Source organism: Schistocerca nitens, chromosome 5, assembly GCF_023898315.1.
Source record: "Schistocerca nitens isolate TAMUIC-IGC-003100 chromosome 5, iqSchNite1.1, whole genome shotgun sequence".
NCBI lineage: Eukaryota > Metazoa > Arthropoda > Insecta > Orthoptera > Acrididae > Schistocerca > Schistocerca nitens.
This window is the reverse complement of record NC_064618.1, coordinates 724,433,180-724,451,198: the sequence shown is the minus strand read 5'-3', so window position 1 is coordinate 724,451,198 and position 18,019 is coordinate 724,433,180. Positions and strand designations below refer to the sequence as shown.

Genomic DNA, 18,019 nt, shown 5'->3' with positions numbered 1-18,019 from the left:
GGGATTCGGCTTAAGCGATGTAGGGGAGAAAGGAAAACATAATCTGGACTAACAGGTGAGGATTCGAACTCCGTTCCCGCCGAATGCGAGAAGAGGCGTAACCACAGTGTCGTCTTATTCGGTTACTATTTGCCCAAAATGGATAGCTACCCAAATATCGAGTATACTTTACATACACCGTCAGAGTACTCCTCTAATGTTATAAGAGACAGAAAAGTAATGACGCCATAGTGTCACGCGTTGCTATGGTCAACAGAAGTATTACTTCAGTGGTGAGAGTGACCAACAAAGTCGCCCCTCCCTCGGGGTTTGTTTTGCTGGTAACTAAGGCAGGTCGCATTCTTCCCCCAAGAGGTCGACCCCGCTTCCTTGCCAATCGTTCCCCGTCCCTCTGAGATTGTTTACAAATCCGAGGCCGCGAGTCAAAGGCATTCTCGGAAGCGATTTATCAGCACGGCACATTCGTTCCGGGGTGAGCTGCGCCTTCAAATATTAAAGCAGCGGGGGATGGGCTCAACGGCACAAAGCAGCCGCGCTGAAATAGTAACGCCCGACGAGGAGAACCGACATCTTGCAGAAGTTACGTTCCTCTTCTAGCGGAGCAGATAGCGTTAAATGTATAAATACTAGCATTTCTCTTTAAGGTCTCTGTTACGTATTACATTCCCCCCCCCCCCTCTCTCTCTGTCTCTCTCTCTTCCTTCCTCCCTCTCTCCGTCCCTCCCTCCCCCCCCCCCCGCCGCCCCTCCTGTCACGCATTCATTGTGTGTGTGTGTGTGTGTGTGTAAGGAGGGGGGAGGAGGGGTATTTTGTTGCCTGTTGCTATTCTTACCAACGCTTCTGTTAACGTCACACATTGTTATTCAACAACGTTATCCTGTCTTTTGGCGTTATCTGTATTGCGTCGAAACCGCCGAAGTACTTAACCCTTACCTCACTTACAATGTTACGTCATCGAGACGTCATGAAAGGAAAAAAGGAAGAAAGATTAATGTTTAATGTCTCGTCGACAACGAGATCATTAGAGACGGAGCACAAGCTCGGATTTGTGAAGAATAGGGAAGGACATCGGCCGTTCCCTTTCAAACCAACCCTGCCGGCGTTTGCTTTGGCGATTTACGGCAATCGCGTAAAACCTACATCTGGGTGGCCGGACGGGGATTTGAACCGTCGTCCTCCTGAAAGCGCTTGTGTAACACTTGTGCGAACCGTTCTTGAGTCCTTTTCCAGTACTTCGGACCTCTACCAGGCAGGAGTAATGTAAGACATCGAAGCAATTCAGAGGCTTGTCGCTAGATTCGTAGGTTTAATCAACAGACGAGTTTTACAGAAATACTCCTTGAATCCAGATGGGAATTCCTGTACAGAAGGCGATGTTCTTTTCGCGAGACACTATTGAGAACGTGCAGAGAACAAACATTTGCCGCTGGCAGCAGAACTATTCCACTGCCAGCAACACACATCTCCAATAAAGACCTCGAAGACGAAGTAAGAGAAATTAGGGCTCTTGCGTAAGCATATAGACAGTCGCTTTTCCGTTGGTCCATTTGCGAGTAGGATAGGTAGAGGAATGGTTAGTAGTGGTACAATGTACGCACCACCATGCGGATTACATATGTAGATGTGGAAATTGTAGATCACAAGCGTTCTTCTCCATAAACTCCGTAGATGAAGAGATACGGCTAATTTACACACCTATAAACAAATGGTACCATCTATCACATGCATACAATTGGCTGAATGGGTGCAAGGCTGAAAATCGAAAGGTGCGGGGTTCAGCTCTCGATCGGTACTAGTAATTTTTCTGTCACTAATTGGTTCTCCCACCTGCGCCTAGTTCCACTACGGTTGGGAGTTCACGTTAAACTTTAGGCCCCCTTAAACATGGCTGGTAAGTCAGTTGTGAAGTTAGGGAAAAGCGAGGGAACAAACCATCACCAGTAGAAACGCGTCTGATAAAGCACTGTGGTGTTGAAATCTTTAATCCATTGATTGATATTTGAATCCGATCATAACGTTCTACTGATCCGAAATATGGTGAAATTGCTAAGACAGTGGACTCGTACCTGGCGAGAATGTGGATGCACTCTGATCTAGGTATCAGGATTTCCTGTTATCCTCTGTTTCTCCAAGCCGTTCTCGCGACTGAGTGGTTCCTCCGAAAAGGTAGTATTTGTGTTTTTTCCTGGTATATACGTGTCTGTAATCTGGTTGTAGCGACGTCGTCGAGAAATTGGTTTTCAAGTTTCTCTCTTCTAACACCCATGTGCATCAGAAATGGATCAAATGGCTCTAAGCAATATGAGACTTAACATCTGAGGTCACCAGTTCCCTAGACTTAGAACTACTCAAACCTAACTAACCTAAGGACATCACAGACATCTGTGGCCGAGGCTGGATTCGAACCTGCGACCGTAGCAGCAGCGCGGTTCCGGACTGAAGCGCCTAGAACGGCTCGGCAACAGCGGCCAGCCATGTGCATTAATTTTCATTGTTGAAGTGCTACGTTACGCATTGTTCTGACTGACATTGTTCTTGGACTCGTTTCGGTCTCGATGGATAGGCTTTACTTTGAAGCCAATTTGAAATCGGCAGACTGCAGCTGCCACTGCGAGGGGTGAGCATATACAGGTAATCACAGTCGTCGCCTGCACCACCGCCTCTGTGATTCACGCCCATTAGGAGTCGCAGAGGCAGACGCGTGCCCTTTGCCCTTTGTCGCGAGGTGCGTCAGTTAGCCACGACGGCTGCAGCCACGCCCCGCCGCCCTGCCGCCCTGCCCACAATGCTTTCGCCGTGGGAACCGCCGCCTAGCTTGCCGCCCCAAGCCGTGGGCGGCGGCCGACGGGGCGGCGCCGTCGCGTGGCGGAAGGGACATTCCCAGTACAGCCCAGCCTTTCAACTGTTGTCGCTCGTTATTCTTGCAGTTATTGCTATTACTGGCCGTGCAATGACGCGGCTTGTTACATAGAGCAACTCTTCTCTTTAACACTCGCTAAGACTCTAACAAACCAGGTTTGCATACAACTTAGCTCCCGGGCGGTATGGATGCTAATAGATTTCCGAGCGAAACACGCTGTTTCACATTTAATGATCCGAAATATGCTCGTATAAACTACTCAGTTTGTAGGTTTTATGTATGTGGTAACCCACAGATGGTAAAATTTTTTAAAACTTATTAATCGATATAAGCCGTTGGTTGTGCTTTTACTTTCATTTAGTAACAGTTTCGATCGCACGTGCATCATGAAACGTCAGTCCAGCGTACTTAAGACATCTAACACCATATCCTCCACAGTAAACAGGTTGTATTATACAGGACTTCCTAGGAGGAACGGTCAGTATTCCGGGATATGACAAACTGTTACTTATTTTCTGTATATTCAATACAGTTTTAGGTTTACACATGTACAATAGTCGTTAACAATTGCAATATGTGTCTTACAAAGTATGAATACATAACATTCGCCATATATTGGCTGGTTGAACACTGATACGTGCAGAAAGTCGCAGTGTTACGGTAGTAGGACTACGCTGCAGCCTTTCAACAACGAGGTGCTGTTCCTGTACATGTTGTTAAACTGCACGTTGAAATGAAATACGGGAACTTGGAAGATTATGTGTTTCACGCAATGTGCTGAAAACTCTGGAAAATCCTCTACACTCTTAAATTCGATGTGTTGGAAAGCATCGACGGTATTCTTTGACAGCAGCAAGAGCACTACCATTACAGAAGCCGAAGCCACACACACACACACACACACACACACACACACACACACACACACACACACACACACTCTGCACATTCTTCGTCAGTGGAGATGCGTGGTATTTCAGCCTGCGCGTGTACCAACACAATTATACATTTAACGGATGGTTCTCTCATGCACTCGGAAAGCTTTGAACTACATTCAGAACAAACCATGTACAACTGCTCGTTGAGAGACCTAGTTCAGTGACGAAAAGAAATCTCGAACAAGGAGGTTGAAAGCTACGAGGTACACTGGACTACAATAAAACGTCAAAGAGATTTGGTAGATAAGACACATACGTGCGCTCCATTAGCCCATAAACAAATGTATATTAAATGCGCTCTGGCTCGGAAACCATTAGGAATAGGGCGTATGTACATTAGAAGTTTCTCCTTTGAAAGAGAGTTCCTGTCATATCCCTGAATGTCGACCATTCCTCCTGCGGCACACTGTATTACTGACGACATAGTAGTGTGTATGCTAATTTTGCTGAATTCGAATCTTATGATACACTGTTAGTAACAAAAGCTGTTTGTACAGTTATCAGATTATCTCAGCGTGTGTTTAGTGTTCAGAGTTTATTTTGTTCCCGACAATATAAATTTCATATTGTGACAGTATCAGTACATTCCGGCTGTAGTACTTCGTCGTATACCATCTCAACGTCACCGATCTTCCATAGAAACGATAATGTCTTTCCTTACTTGATGCCCCACTCCTTTCGGAATGTTCGTCTCTAGAGCTTTAGATCTGTTACCCCGAACCATAACGTCATAATAATGATGGTAGTCATGGCGGCTAGGTATTTCCTTTCTTCCTGCGTCAGTTTCATGTTAGTAAAATTTAGCGCCTGTGATATGCAATTCAAAGCTGTATCATACTGTATCGTTCTCAACAATAATGTACAACAACATAATAGATTTATCCTGCACCACGCTATCCCTCCACATAAACTTCAATTTAAGTACAATTTTCAGACCTGGCGTATTTTACAGCATAGGTTTGATGCTTCTCATTATTACGAATCAAACACGAATGTTCTCTTGGTACTTTTCAACCCTTTGTGCATACTAATTGCATTCTAAGATCGCACTTTACGAGATGACATGATCTGTTTCTGTATTCAGGAATGTATTTCTTAAGGGGAGCACGTTGCCTACAATAGATTAAAATATTACGAGGGCTATGTTTTTTTTTTTCGAGGTTCAATTGGCTGTGAAATAAAAAGGAGAGTGAAAATCCGATGAAGTTTTATGCAGATGTATAGAGCGGTGTCTATAGTATGCCTGTCGATCGTGTCACGGTGCACTTTTCAGTTTTGAGGGCAAAGTGAGCACCTGCAGTAAATATGCCTAGAACAAAAGAACCTCCCGTCGGTTGTGGAGTTCATGGTCTCAGTAGAGATCTACATGCTGAGGGGTTCCTCCTGATTTCAATGCTGGTCATACAAAGTAACCGTCGTGAATGACAGCAAAGTGCTGTTATGGTGCAAGAACTTTGTAGCAAGACGTACATACGTTCGTGATGCAGGTGGTGCTAACCGATGATCTTGTTCAGCAAGTGGATCAGGCGATTCGAGAAAATCGTCTAGGAAGGGCCATGTACAACGAGCGAAGAGAAGTGTCACCTTGTCCTCCTTCATGACAGTACTCGGTCACACAGATGCAACAGCGACGCTCTTGCTGCATTTTCGATGGGAAGTGATTGATCACCGACCATACAGCCAGGACATGGCTCCCTCAGATTCTCATCTCTTTTCTCACCTGAAACGCTGGCTATGAGGATAGCATTTTAGCATAGCCATCGAGCTGCAGGGCGGCTATAAAGAGAAATAGCTGAAGGTGTAGCTAAATACTGCAAATAAAGCATTTTTGATTTTCACTGTGGATCCCATTTCGCGACCGAAGGGACCTAAAGAAATAGCCATCGCATGTATTTTATGTGACAGTGAGCCGGAGGCTTTGGGGCTGTGTGCATGCTTTGTGATATCGATGGATGATAAGTTCGTAGTTTATTGATCAGTCTGGTCTTTATCAGGAATATGAATGAATGTGCGGAGACAGCTCGGTGATCCGCTCAAAAATTAAGTCATTTATCCATTCCCAGAATTCACTCAACAGGACAGTAATCAGTAGGTTCTACCAATGTGGGTTATCGACAGAAATGTAGCACCCGGTATTTGTTTCACTCACATACAGTTGTAGATACAATGCTCACGGAGGTAGCAGAATCCGAGTAACCAGAGGTTAGAAATCACATGTGGGGAGAAGTGCGTGGCAGATGTGATTGTGCGGAGATCTGCAGCCCGTCCAGAAGGGTCTCAAGGCACAGTGGTGACTGGGGGTGACGCCGTCCGGGGGGGGGGGGGGGGGGAGAGGTTGCCCCGGTCAGCCACCGATGGCCTCCGCCTTGTTTTCGCAGAGGCGGCGGCAGGGGTTCGCTAAGCCCGCCGCGCCTCGCTCTCCCTCCAAACAATTACCATGATTGCTTCTGCAGGGGGAAGTAATTGCTTCATTACCCACTTCAGCTCTTGTATGCGAAGCCGCCAGTGGTCGCCGCCACTGCTGCCTTCGCCGCTGCACTTAAATTTGTGGAAATTGGATCCGTATGTGGGCGACTACTTCCATTAGGAACCCCGCCCGCCTCCGCTGCCGCCGCCGTGCCACCGCCCCCGTCACCCGCCCCACGGGCATCCGTAGTCGATTCTGGAGGTCGGGCAGGGACACCTGTTCTCTCTCCGCCTTGTCAATCAGCATCTGCGTCAAGCGGGCCCGCACTCCACGCGAAAGAAAAAGGACAGAACGCGAAGAATGGGAGGTGCCTCGAAGAAAGGAGCGCCGATCCTCTCCTTCCGCATCGCCTCTCTCTCTCTCTCTCTCTCTCTCTCTCTCTCTCTCTCTCTCTCGCTCTCGCTCCTCACCGGCAGCTTTCTATTATTCCAGCCCGTAACTTAAACCGTTTATTTTATGCGAGGAAGCTTTTGATTTTGGCCAGGTGTCCGGTTTCGCCGTATCTCGTTTCTATTGGCACGCGGGGCATTCTGTGCGTCGCGTCGTTCCCACGAGTCTCTGTAATTACAGCGATCATTGTCGTGCCGCGGCTGCTGGCTCGTTATCCTTGCACCTCGCCTACTCTCGTAGCTTCCTGCTTCGCGCCCGTCCATTATTATTCGCTCTTCTCTCTCTCTCTCTCTCTCTCTCTCCTCCTCCTCCTCCTCCTCCTCCTCCTGCTGCTGTACTGCGGCGCGGTTGTTCGCTTCGCCACCCGCAATGGGATAGCAATAGCATCTGCAGACAACTAGTGAACCACGTGACTGACTGTTGTTTCATCTTTTGATTGCAGCATCCGTACCCTTCGGAAGACCAGAAAAAGCAGCTGGCGCAGGATACGGGGTTAACGATCCTGCAAGTGAATAACTGGTGAGTAGCGCAAACGGTTTTCTGCTGTATCATTGTTAACTCTGTAAAGTAGCTTTAAGAGTGAACCATTTCAGTGTAACGGGCTTAATGTATGGTCGAGAAGGGAAGTTTCGTCGAAGTTTAGGTTGAATAAACATGGAAATCTTAGTTTGTGAGTTTTGAATTTTTAGGGATATTAATTGGCTGTATGACAAAGTGGGCAGGGTCAGCTGATGTAGCACTGAGGGAAATACAGTGTGAAGTTGGAAGCAACGACCAGCACGTAGTCCATAGACTGCGGGCTTTAGAACTCGTTTCATTGGCTGCTAATGCAACTACAGACGACCATAACTTCCACTACAAAAAGATAACGCATCATTTATGCACAGTGCACAGTTTCTCATGCATTATCCCGTTGCTCTGAGGTACGTTCCTGTTCTCTTGTAAAAAAAGTTGTTTATTTCACTGTTTATACATTTGTTGTATGCTGCCAGAATGAGAATTCTTACTATTCCTTTCACTGTATTGAAACATCTAAAAATCAACTTCGTCCCGAGAATGTCATTTAGCTATTCACAGTTTTTCTAGATTGATTGCAGTTTTGTGATGACAAATTACCAGATATTGGATTACGTAATGAGTATATTTGTTAGGCCAGCATTTCTTGAATGTGGAAATTTTGTTGATCTATAAATATGCCTTGTCAAACACAAGTGTCATTGTAATTACCGTACAAGGTGCAATTAGTGTCTTCGATTCCTGTGTTTTTTTGTTTCTCCCACGCAGCCTAAGATGTCTTCGATAATTTTCAGTTATGTCCTCTAATAAGGCTGTTGACAAGGCTGAAGAGGTTGTCAGGTTTGCACACGTTCATATGCTTATTTCGCTAAAGACGAGGCAAACTTAAAATTAAACTCTATTATGTTGTGAATTAAATATTTTGATTCAAGGATCAGCAACAGTGACTGTTTTCTGCTAACTATATAAGTTTTTTACAATTATTTCCTGTACAACTCTCTCGCAGTTTCAAAATCATGGATATGAAGGCAGATCCTCATTCGTTTCGCATAACGAGCTTAAGTCTATGCCAATCGAAACATTATCAAAGCCAAATAACTTGCTGCGTTACCAGTGACACTTCGTGCATCTACTTTTGTACACTGCCGTGAAATAAAGTAATGAAAATGATATTTTCTGTTACCCATCGCAGCTTCGCCTCTCGACTCTAAAAAATAGTGTTAAAAATATTAAACTGTGGGAGGTGGTTGCGTATTTATCAAATGAATATGGCTCCTTTACATCCCTCCTTGTATCTGCACAGCGGTCGTTAAGTGCGAAATACCTGATGGGAGCGTCTTAAGCCATTTATTACACCACTTCGCAGTATAACACATTGCTCATAGTCCAGCGGCGAAAGTTGTCTTGCTGAGCATAAATATTGGCCGGACATGTCAGTATTAAAATGTCCATGCGCGACGGTGTCCGGGAATCCGCAGAATTCCTGCGGCAGTGACTCAGAGTCAGGACATATATTCCAGCAGCCGTGTTTCAACACTACCGACCGGCCGGTTCTGCTAATTACTGCCCACTGTCCCCGCCGTGGCGTATATTATCGTGAAATGTACCCACTCATAGGCGCCGCCGTCCTTTGTGCGTATTATTAGACGACGAAATAAATTCAGGCGAATATCCTGTATAGGAGGCGGGTCTCGCAAATCTTATGAACTTTGGGGCGAAATACTTCGCAGACGAAAACGTCGCCATCAGAGTGACAACAGACTTAAGCCAGCTCACCCTTTAAATAAAGTTTTCCGTTGCAAACTTCAGGCCTACGGGTTCACTGACCCGAGTGTGTGTTATTGTGGTACGGCGGCAGCTGCTCCCAAACTGTTTAGCCTCACGTTAGCGCGGAATCCGTTTTGTATCAGACGTATTCATTACATCCAAGACAGAAAAGGAACATTTTAAAGTTAAAAATGCATATTTTTGTGTGACTTTCGGCATTTTCCTTAAAATTAAAACCACGTCATTAAAACTGGAGACAAATTACCAGGCACTCTTGATTTATCACACGAGTCCCAACTGTCTTTTATCTGGATATAACAGTTCGGTCCGTGACATTGCTGTCCTTGGTGCCTGACATTCGTTTCTTGTGACGTTGTTTTCCTATTATGTGGGTTCACATTTATGTGTCTTATTTGAATCTTATACAACTACGTACGTTGGGACTTAGTTTGAGGTGGCTTAGATCAGAAGACGTAGGTAGTAAATATGCGTAAAACACACACACACACACACACACACACACACACACACACACACACACACACACACACACACACGCTCGCGCGCGCGCGCGAGCGCTAGTGAATCGTGTATCCTCTAATTGCTTTGCTTTGTACAGTATGAAATATCTCTATATGAGCTGTGTGAATGTGTTCTTTACTTGGATTGCGAGGTGTTTCCCGCATACAAAACCACGTGTTCACTATTTGTTTTCAAACTCGAAGACATGATACGTAATTCTACAATACTATTCGATGTCTTTTTTTTTTTTTTTTAGAAAATAATCTAAAAATTATAACAAATTTGAAAAATACCGTTACGAAGGAGAGGATACACACATTCTTTTATTTCCAGATACAAACACTTTTATCTGTCGAAACCAGCCAGCTGTAATAAGTAAAAATAATCCTGCAGTGCAGGATACATGGATGGTATTTACATGCTTGTTAATTTTAGGTGTTTAAGTAATCGCAAGCATTTTTCTGTGCCTAACGTTCTGTCATACTGGAGTCATTTGCAGAGGCTTTAAATACTTCGTTAACTGTTTTTTTAAATCAGCTAGTGTGAGCTACTTTTGCCTCTTGCTGTTGCGATCTTCAGCCCGAAGGGTGGTATCATGCACCTGCCCATATTAGTCTATCCTGTGCAAGCCTCTTCATCCCCCAGTAACTACTGCAACCTGCATCAATTTGAAACTGCTTGCTGTAGTCATCTCTCCGTCTCTATCTACAATTTTTAGCAGCCTCCTCCCGTTTCCCCCACAATTCCCACCAATGCCAAATTTAGCCAAACTGCGTTATATTCCCCAGGGAACATTTTCACCAAATTTCATTCTAATGGAAGATGGTCAGATCGGGATGATTCATAAAGTAGATCCAATTGATCTGGAATGGCCCAATAAAAATTCTCTTGCGTCAGTTTTCTAACAGAAGTATGCACGCGGTGGAAGTTTGTATCTGAGAGAGATGTATTACAAGTACGCAAGAAATCACCATTTGGAGTCCAAAGTGCCAGAATTTTCCGTCGCCCTGTACTGGATGAAACTGAACTTCACCGACAAAATTACAACAATGTAGGCGATTTCAGAAGTGATATTTTTGGTTAATTGGAAAGTGTTTAAAAAAGTCCTTCAATTTTCACCAAAAAAAGAAAACTCATATTTTAATAACTAGGAGTTTAAATTAACTAATCGCAAATCACCTAAGTGGTTCACTTTGAAATGTCATTTCAAAGTTTGAAAAATCATATTTCAATAAAGATGCATCTGAAGTTTTGAAATGTGTTGTAGACTTGACTGTCCTGTCATACTTCGACCGTTGCGATCTAAATTGCATTAACTATTTTATCATAGAACGATTGAAATACCGATAGTGGCAGTTCCGTGAAAGCATAAAACTTTACAGTTCCGTTTAGCCCTACTCCAAGTAGGTGTATTGTGCCGGCGATTCGACGGTTGATTTCATGTTATGTTCCGTACAAACTTTATATTTCGTGTAACAACTTCTGGGGAGTTTCGACAATCAGTAGATATTATGAAGCCTAGGTCTTGAGGACTTCGTTCTAGCAACGAGATGTCGGCACTGCACGTCTCACATTTCACGTGTTGAGAACCAACAGAGAAAACGGCAACAAAGGTTATAATCCTATAACTCAATCCGTAATTCACATCATAATCTTGGTTACTGTCTTTCAATTTCGTAGCAGAGGCACTCATTTCTTCCGAATGACTCTCAGCCTCATACCTAGTCATTCGACGCTTCGATGACATACTGCATCGACTACGCGTTGGATACGATATTTTTGTGTTTTTCCCGCCAAAGAACACATTCTTACCACACATTCGTACTTGAAAGACAAAACTGTATAGAACAAGTCCACTATCGGAAGTCAAAACTGTAAGCAAAAATCAAGGTTAGAGACGATTTTTTTTCGTACACATATTAACGCATGCTGACGCCAAGTAAGATATTATTGTTGTGAAATGCTTCTAACTGTATCCAAGCATTACACGAAGACCGTTTCGGTTTATTCCAGGCGCTAGAGGAGGAGCTCGGAATTCCATTGAGCAATATTTTTTCGGTGATTAGATTCTTTACCTCATTTTTAGAAGGTTCAAAGCATCTTTTAAGCTAAAAAAAGATTTTTTTAGCAAATTCTACAATTGTGTGTGAGCGAGGTGGACTCGCATTCGGGAGGACGACGGTTCAAACCCGCGTCCGGCCATCCTGATTTAGGTTTTCCTTGATTTCTCTAAATCACTCCAGGCAGATGCCGGGATGGTTCCTTTGAGAGGGCACGGCCGACTTCCTTCTCCGTCCTTCCCTGATCCGATGAGACCGATGACCTCGCTGTCTGGTCTCCTCCCCCAAAAACAACAATTGTGCCGGCCACTCTGGCCGAGCGGTTCAAGGCGCTTCAGTCCAGAACCGCGCTGCTGCTACGGTCGCATGTTCGAATCCTGCCTCGGGCATGGCTGTGTGTGATGTCCTTAGGTTAGTTCAGTCTAAGTCGAGGGGACTGATGACCTCAGATGTTAAGTCCCATAGTGCTTAGAGCCATTTTGAACAACAGTTGTGTGCCTCTGAATGGTAGTTGAGCTTCATGGATGTGGATTCATATGATCGAAGAAAAGCATCAACTAACCCCTTTATTTATATCCTTATTTATGCCAAAACGTGTTCTTCAATTCATCCCATTTTCAGTTTGCATAATGCATTTATATCTCCATCAGTATACTGATTATACCAAACAGTTGCCGGCCGAAGTGGCCGTGCGGTTAAAGGCGCTGCAGTCTGGAACCGCAAGACCGCTAGGGTCGCAGGTTCGAATCCTGCCTCGGGCATGGATGTTTGTGATGTCCTTAGGTTAGTTAGGTTTAACTAGTTCTAAGTTCTAGGGGACTAATAACCTCAGCAGTTGAGTCCCATAGTGCTCAGAGCCATTTGAACCAACCATATACCAAACAGTTAGTGAGAATTGTTGAGTAATCATGTAGACGTAATCGTTTAGAATTTTAGATGTAAATGTGCACCGAAAACAAGCTCGAGCATGGCATTTCAGCAGCCGCCCCAGTTAGAATGTCGGGGATTTGCATGGACTCGCAGCGAACGTTAGACGGAGAAGTGAACGGAGAGCGAAGCTCGGACAGCGGACGCGTGTGCCGGCATTATGCAGCCGACAATTGCGCCAGCGTGTAGCGGGCGGCGCTCGCTGGCTGCTGGCTGCAGCACTCCCGCTCCCGGCTACAGCCGGCACATAAATGGAAAACGGATTGATTAATCGTAGTAATTACCGATCAGCTTTCCGTGCTAATTAGATCTGCTCCCCTTCCCCGCGCGTCCCCAGCGGCTGCCGGGTTGTTGCGAGCGAGAGGGCGAGGCCGGGGGAAAACAATGGCGCCCAAATGAGATTATTTGCTGAAAATGGCGATTCCTGGTCGCCGGCCGAGGGAAAAGGGTGTGCGGCGGGGGCGCCGCACCACTTGCTGCCGACGAGACCCCACGGCTGCCAACATTCACACTCTGGCAAGAATCGCGCTCGCTGGTGATCCGGAGGAGTCCCACATGTACAAATGCAAAGTTTACACATCTGGTATTTAACATACGTCGTAATCGGAGTAGACACTCGGATGTGGCAGGAATTCTCACCGAAGCTTTCAGTAACAGTTGACTCTACCGGCTGTTTTCACCGCTATGTCGTAGCGGCATCAGAGTGGTCGCCTTTTGCAGGCTTTTGATGACAACACCGGAGGTTATTCTGGTCCACTACAGTGCGGCCGGGAGCTGGTTATCTAAAGACGATACACCGCCAATGAGTCACCTCTCCAAATATTCCATGGGCAAATAATACCCAAGCTCGAAATATGTATCATTTGACAGAACTAAGCTTTCGGTTCCATGTTTATATTAGAAGTGTAATTGATCCTCCTCGAGTATTCTTCGCACTCTATCCTTTGGAGCAAGCATTTCACTGTAAAGATTACGGCATATTTATTCATTAATATTCTTCCACACTCCTAAAATTTCCTGTGTGAACAATTCCTTGTGCCTTAAACGACCCAGTTTATCACAACTTTTATCCACAACGACATATTTCTTGCACTAACGATGACTTTTTTTCGGTACATCCGTTCTGCGCCGGCCGGAGTGGCCGAGCGGTTCTAGGCGCTACAGTCTGGAACCGCGCGACGGCTACGGTCGCAGGTTCGAATCCTGCCTCGGGCATGGATTGTGTGATGTCCTTAGGTTAGTTAGGTTTAAGTAGTTCTATGTTCTAGGGGACTGATGACCAAAAAGAAGTTAAGTCCCATAATGCTCAGAGCCATTTGAACATCCGTTCTGCTCTCCTAACTATATATAATGCTGCACCACACATTAAATGCTTTCTGCCAGTTCCTCTAAGGAGTAATACTCCATTTTCATCAAAATAGTCATGAAGTCTATATTATATAGTAGTAAACTTCACTGTGGACGCATCACAGATGGAAGATTTTTTTTTTTTTAAGTTTGTGCAAAAAGAAAATGTTTCGTAAGAAACATAAACAGTTTACAGACACGTGCTTTACACGAACTGGTCATTCAAGACCTCGTAACAACTGAAATACTCATTCCCGGCCTTTGATTCCTTATCTCATAATACTCAATTCGGGATCTCATACCGTCTGTTAATTTTGACCGTAAAGATACGATATTCCCTCGTTGGTAGCTATACAGGGTATAAACGATAAATGTTTACAGTTATTGTTGTGATGTAGGAGAAGTCGAAATGAGCAATTTGATGCATGATACTTGCGATCTATCTAATCAGAAAATGACCTCAAAGTGGCCTACAAAACCATCGAAGCTACATTTCCATATTCTCCCGCTGTCTTACGCCACCGGCTTATTGGATTATTTCGTTAGCATTATTGATTTAAACTTTTTCATGAGAGAAACGAAAGAAAAAGAGACTTCGTCACATGTTTGCAGTTCGATTTAAACTAAACCTTTACAAGCATAGTAATAGTAGTATCTCACTAAGGAGACCAAACGAATCGATTCAGTTGTTAATTTTGTGTTGTTAAAGTTAACAATATTTTGAGATAAATGTTACACAAACATCAATTTTACATTTTGTATTAGCTAGTGCAGGGGATTTTTAATATTCAAAGACGATTTTAGCCAAAATCTCACGTGGCACACATGCCCTGTATCCTACGTGGGTTTTGTAACCCAGTTTGGAGCTGTTACTCGGCTTGACAGACCGTAGGTGTCATGTATACATTTGTTCAACTCGACTTCACATACACTGTGGTACGTTTGTAAACAATTACCGTTTAGATCGTGTATTCAGTGTAAGACGTCATTCAGATGAACCAAATAAGTGAGGCAGCATAGTGATTAGCACGCTGGACTTGCATTCGGGAGGACGACGGTTCAAATCCCCGTTCGTCCATCCTAATTTAGATTTTCCGTGACTTCCCTAGATCGTTAATGCCCTTAAGGTAATTACTGGGATGGTTGCTTTCAAAGGGCGCGGCCGATTTCCTTCACCATCCTTCCTTAACTGTGCCCCGTCCTTAATTGCGTCCCTACCTTCAGATGAACGAATCGGCAGCAGATGAGGCTACTACAAGCAACGTGTTCGCACGGTTTCGAGAGCCAGGTATCATGGAATTGCTGTAGTTGTAAGTTGCCGATGTCTCCTTTGCACCTTATTCTTTCATTCGGATTATGGAGAGGAGGAATAAGACAGACAGAATAAAGCTATAAAGTTTCGATTTTGCCAAAATAAAACGGCGAAATGTTCAGATTTTCCATTAGTTTCATTCGCACGCGCTAACGCGCACGCACACGCCCCGCTTGGTCGGACTATGTACGAGAGCTATTCGGCAAGTGATGTCCGATAGGTCGCAAAATGGAAACCACAGTTAAAATCCGATGAAGCTTTGCATAAGTGTGTTGGGCAGTCTCTAATATGCCCGTCGATCGCATCACGTCACTCTTTTCAGCTCTGAGCGTACAGCTTGCACGTAAAGATGCCTGGGAAATAGTCTCTCCCGCCAAGTGTGAGTGCCTATGGGAGATTTCGCCTGATTTCATGCAGCCCACACAACGTAACTGTCATGCATTTCCTTCTTCATGACAACTGTAGGCTGCACTCTGCAGGGGAAATGAGGACACTCCTGCATTGTTTTCGATGAGATGTGTTTGCTCACCCTCAATTCACCCCCGATTTGGCTCCCTCTGAGTTTCATCTCTGCTCACATGAACCTTTGGCTATGAAGACAACATTTTGGCACAGACAAATAAGCTGCAGATCAGCGTAGAGAATTGGCAAAAGCACTGGTGGCTTCTTTCTGTGACGAGGATATTGGAAAGTTGATACAGAGCAGCGACATACCTCTCACTCGGAGCGGCGACTGTTTGGAGAAGTAGCTGGACAGCGCTACAGACTGTTGCAAATAAAACATCTTTCATTTACACTGTGGTGTGACCGATCGGATGTTACTTTCGGAATTGTCCTCGTACATGTAACACACAGAGCAAGGTAGCGTAGTGGTGAGACACTGGATTCGCCTTCGGAAGGATGCGGTTCAAATCAGTGTGCAGTAATCCAAATTTCGGTTCTGTGTCACTGAAGGCAAATGTCTCTCAGAAGGTTGGAGCCTTTCTCTAATCCGAGGTTGTGCTCCGCCTCTAATGGTCTCATCGTCGTCATGGTTTTGAACAGTCATCTTCCTTTCTTCCCCACATATCTACAAAAGTATGAATGATGTATACTGAGAGGATAAGATTTACGGTGTAAGTAGCCTGCTAGCTTGAAGAATTTTCGGTCGTCGGTAGACGCAAGAGTGTCCGTACGATGTGAATTAGTCTAGTGGTTTCGACACGAGGGGAAGGTGGTGCGTCGGTGGCGAGGGCGGTGCGGATAGGATATCGGCGGCGACCTGATCGCGCTGTCACGACGCGGCGAGCCGCCTGCCACCCGATAGCCCGGCCGTTATCTGCGCCTTGTATCGCGGCCGCCAGTTGGTTTTGCAATTCAAAGGGATTAGCCGACAGGCCGGGATTAGCGCTGTCAACAGCGCTGCCCTAGGCTGGCGCGATGCCTTGCGGATAACGCCGTGCCCAGCCTCACGTCTTCCTAAACAGCCGCCTACCTGGCTGCCCGCTACACAATTCTCGGTCCCTTCAGAGGCTGCTACTGTCTGCGCCACTGTTGTCCTCTCATCGCACAGCAGGTCAATCCATTTGTCACTCACTGCGATGGATCATTTTTTCCAGTTACACCCTTACATCATCATCGGTCTCGAAACTGAATAGTATCCAAGTGCTTTCAACACTGCTGGGGTGAAACCAGCTCTACTAGAAATTTAGTCAATGTTAAAGACATTAGCTAACTGATAAGCTTGGCCGTGATGGATGGTTAGGTACCGTCAGCTACTAAGATACGGTAAACCTATACATAACCCGAGGGTCGATTTGAAGAGCACAGTGCTTAACCAGGCATAGCCCTATTTGCAGTGGTACGCCCTTGCTTTCCTTCATCCTGAGTTATCCAGCCAGCTACAGGAAGGCCTGCTGTTTAACGCGTATTACGAACTACCTTGCTAATCGGCGTTTTCCGCGTATATCAATCTTCGCCAAAGGTGAAAGAAGATATCGGTGGCAGAAAAAATTCTGGGATCGGGCCTTTGGATCTGTAGTCTGATACTTATTAACTGAGCCACAGACTCACACAAGGACATACTTTAGGTTATATGATGGAACCGTACGAGTTTAGCTTCATGAGTATTTCACTAAATTTGTCGGTGGGGATCATCAGCAAATGTCTGAAAGCCACTACACAAACAGTCTTCTATTGCAGATCCTACGCCCTCGCTCCTTTGCGGTTGAATAAGTGATCTACCCAGTCAGCTACTTACTCAATACGCGAGCAACTTTACCCGTAAACAAAGCATTTCCATCTGTAACAGCAACATTGTAGATTTTATGATTTTCTGTATGTCCCAAAAAAGAAGACCACCATCAAACTGAGATTCCTCACTTACCTCTCGACTCACCAAATCTAACTTGTTCCGTATTTTAAAAAGAAATATTCTCAAACACAGACTAACTAAAATTATATTTTTGTACTTTGCAACACGGGTGAATGGTTGTCACTCATGAACGTGGTGAATAACTTCTGTTCTTTTTTTATTGTCTCAGAAATACTTTCGATTAAGCACCTGAAAAATGGAAAATGTCTGTATCCGCATCAGAGCATTAGAGCGAGAAACGATTTTTACCATTAGGTGCATCGTTATAGAAAACAATTTTTTCTTTAATGACCTCACTGATAAATGTTATTACATGATCTTCCCTCATTATCCGTCACCTATCAAAACATTGTAAAACGTTACAAAAGGAAAACATTTGACTCAAAACATAATGCTCTAAAATGACTTTGACTTGACGGCTTATATGGTTATTGTTTTCTAAATGGTCTATGACTATTTCTCCAGTTTCGGAATTTCCACCTTCTCATCCGTAATAATTAGTTGGCGTGAAACCAGATAAATTTAATAACAGAAGACCTTTTGGTACGACGCCACTGACG

At 44.7% G+C, this 18,019-nt stretch overlaps 1 protein-coding gene across 5 annotated transcripts in view; it reads left to right on the top strand.

The window, feature by feature from the left end:
* The window catches only part of LOC126260812 (homeobox protein homothorax), a 1,061,772-nt gene that overhangs the window by 864,872 nt on the left and 178,881 nt on the right, over positions 1-18,019 (top strand). For all 5 annotated transcript variants that reach the window (XM_049958185.1, XM_049958184.1, XM_049958182.1 and 2 more), the window contains one exon: positions 7,098-7,174. In XM_049958185.1, the coding sequence (XP_049814142.1) occupies positions 7,098-7,174 (77 nt within the window). The remainder of the gene's footprint in view (positions 1-7,097; positions 7,175-18,019) is intronic.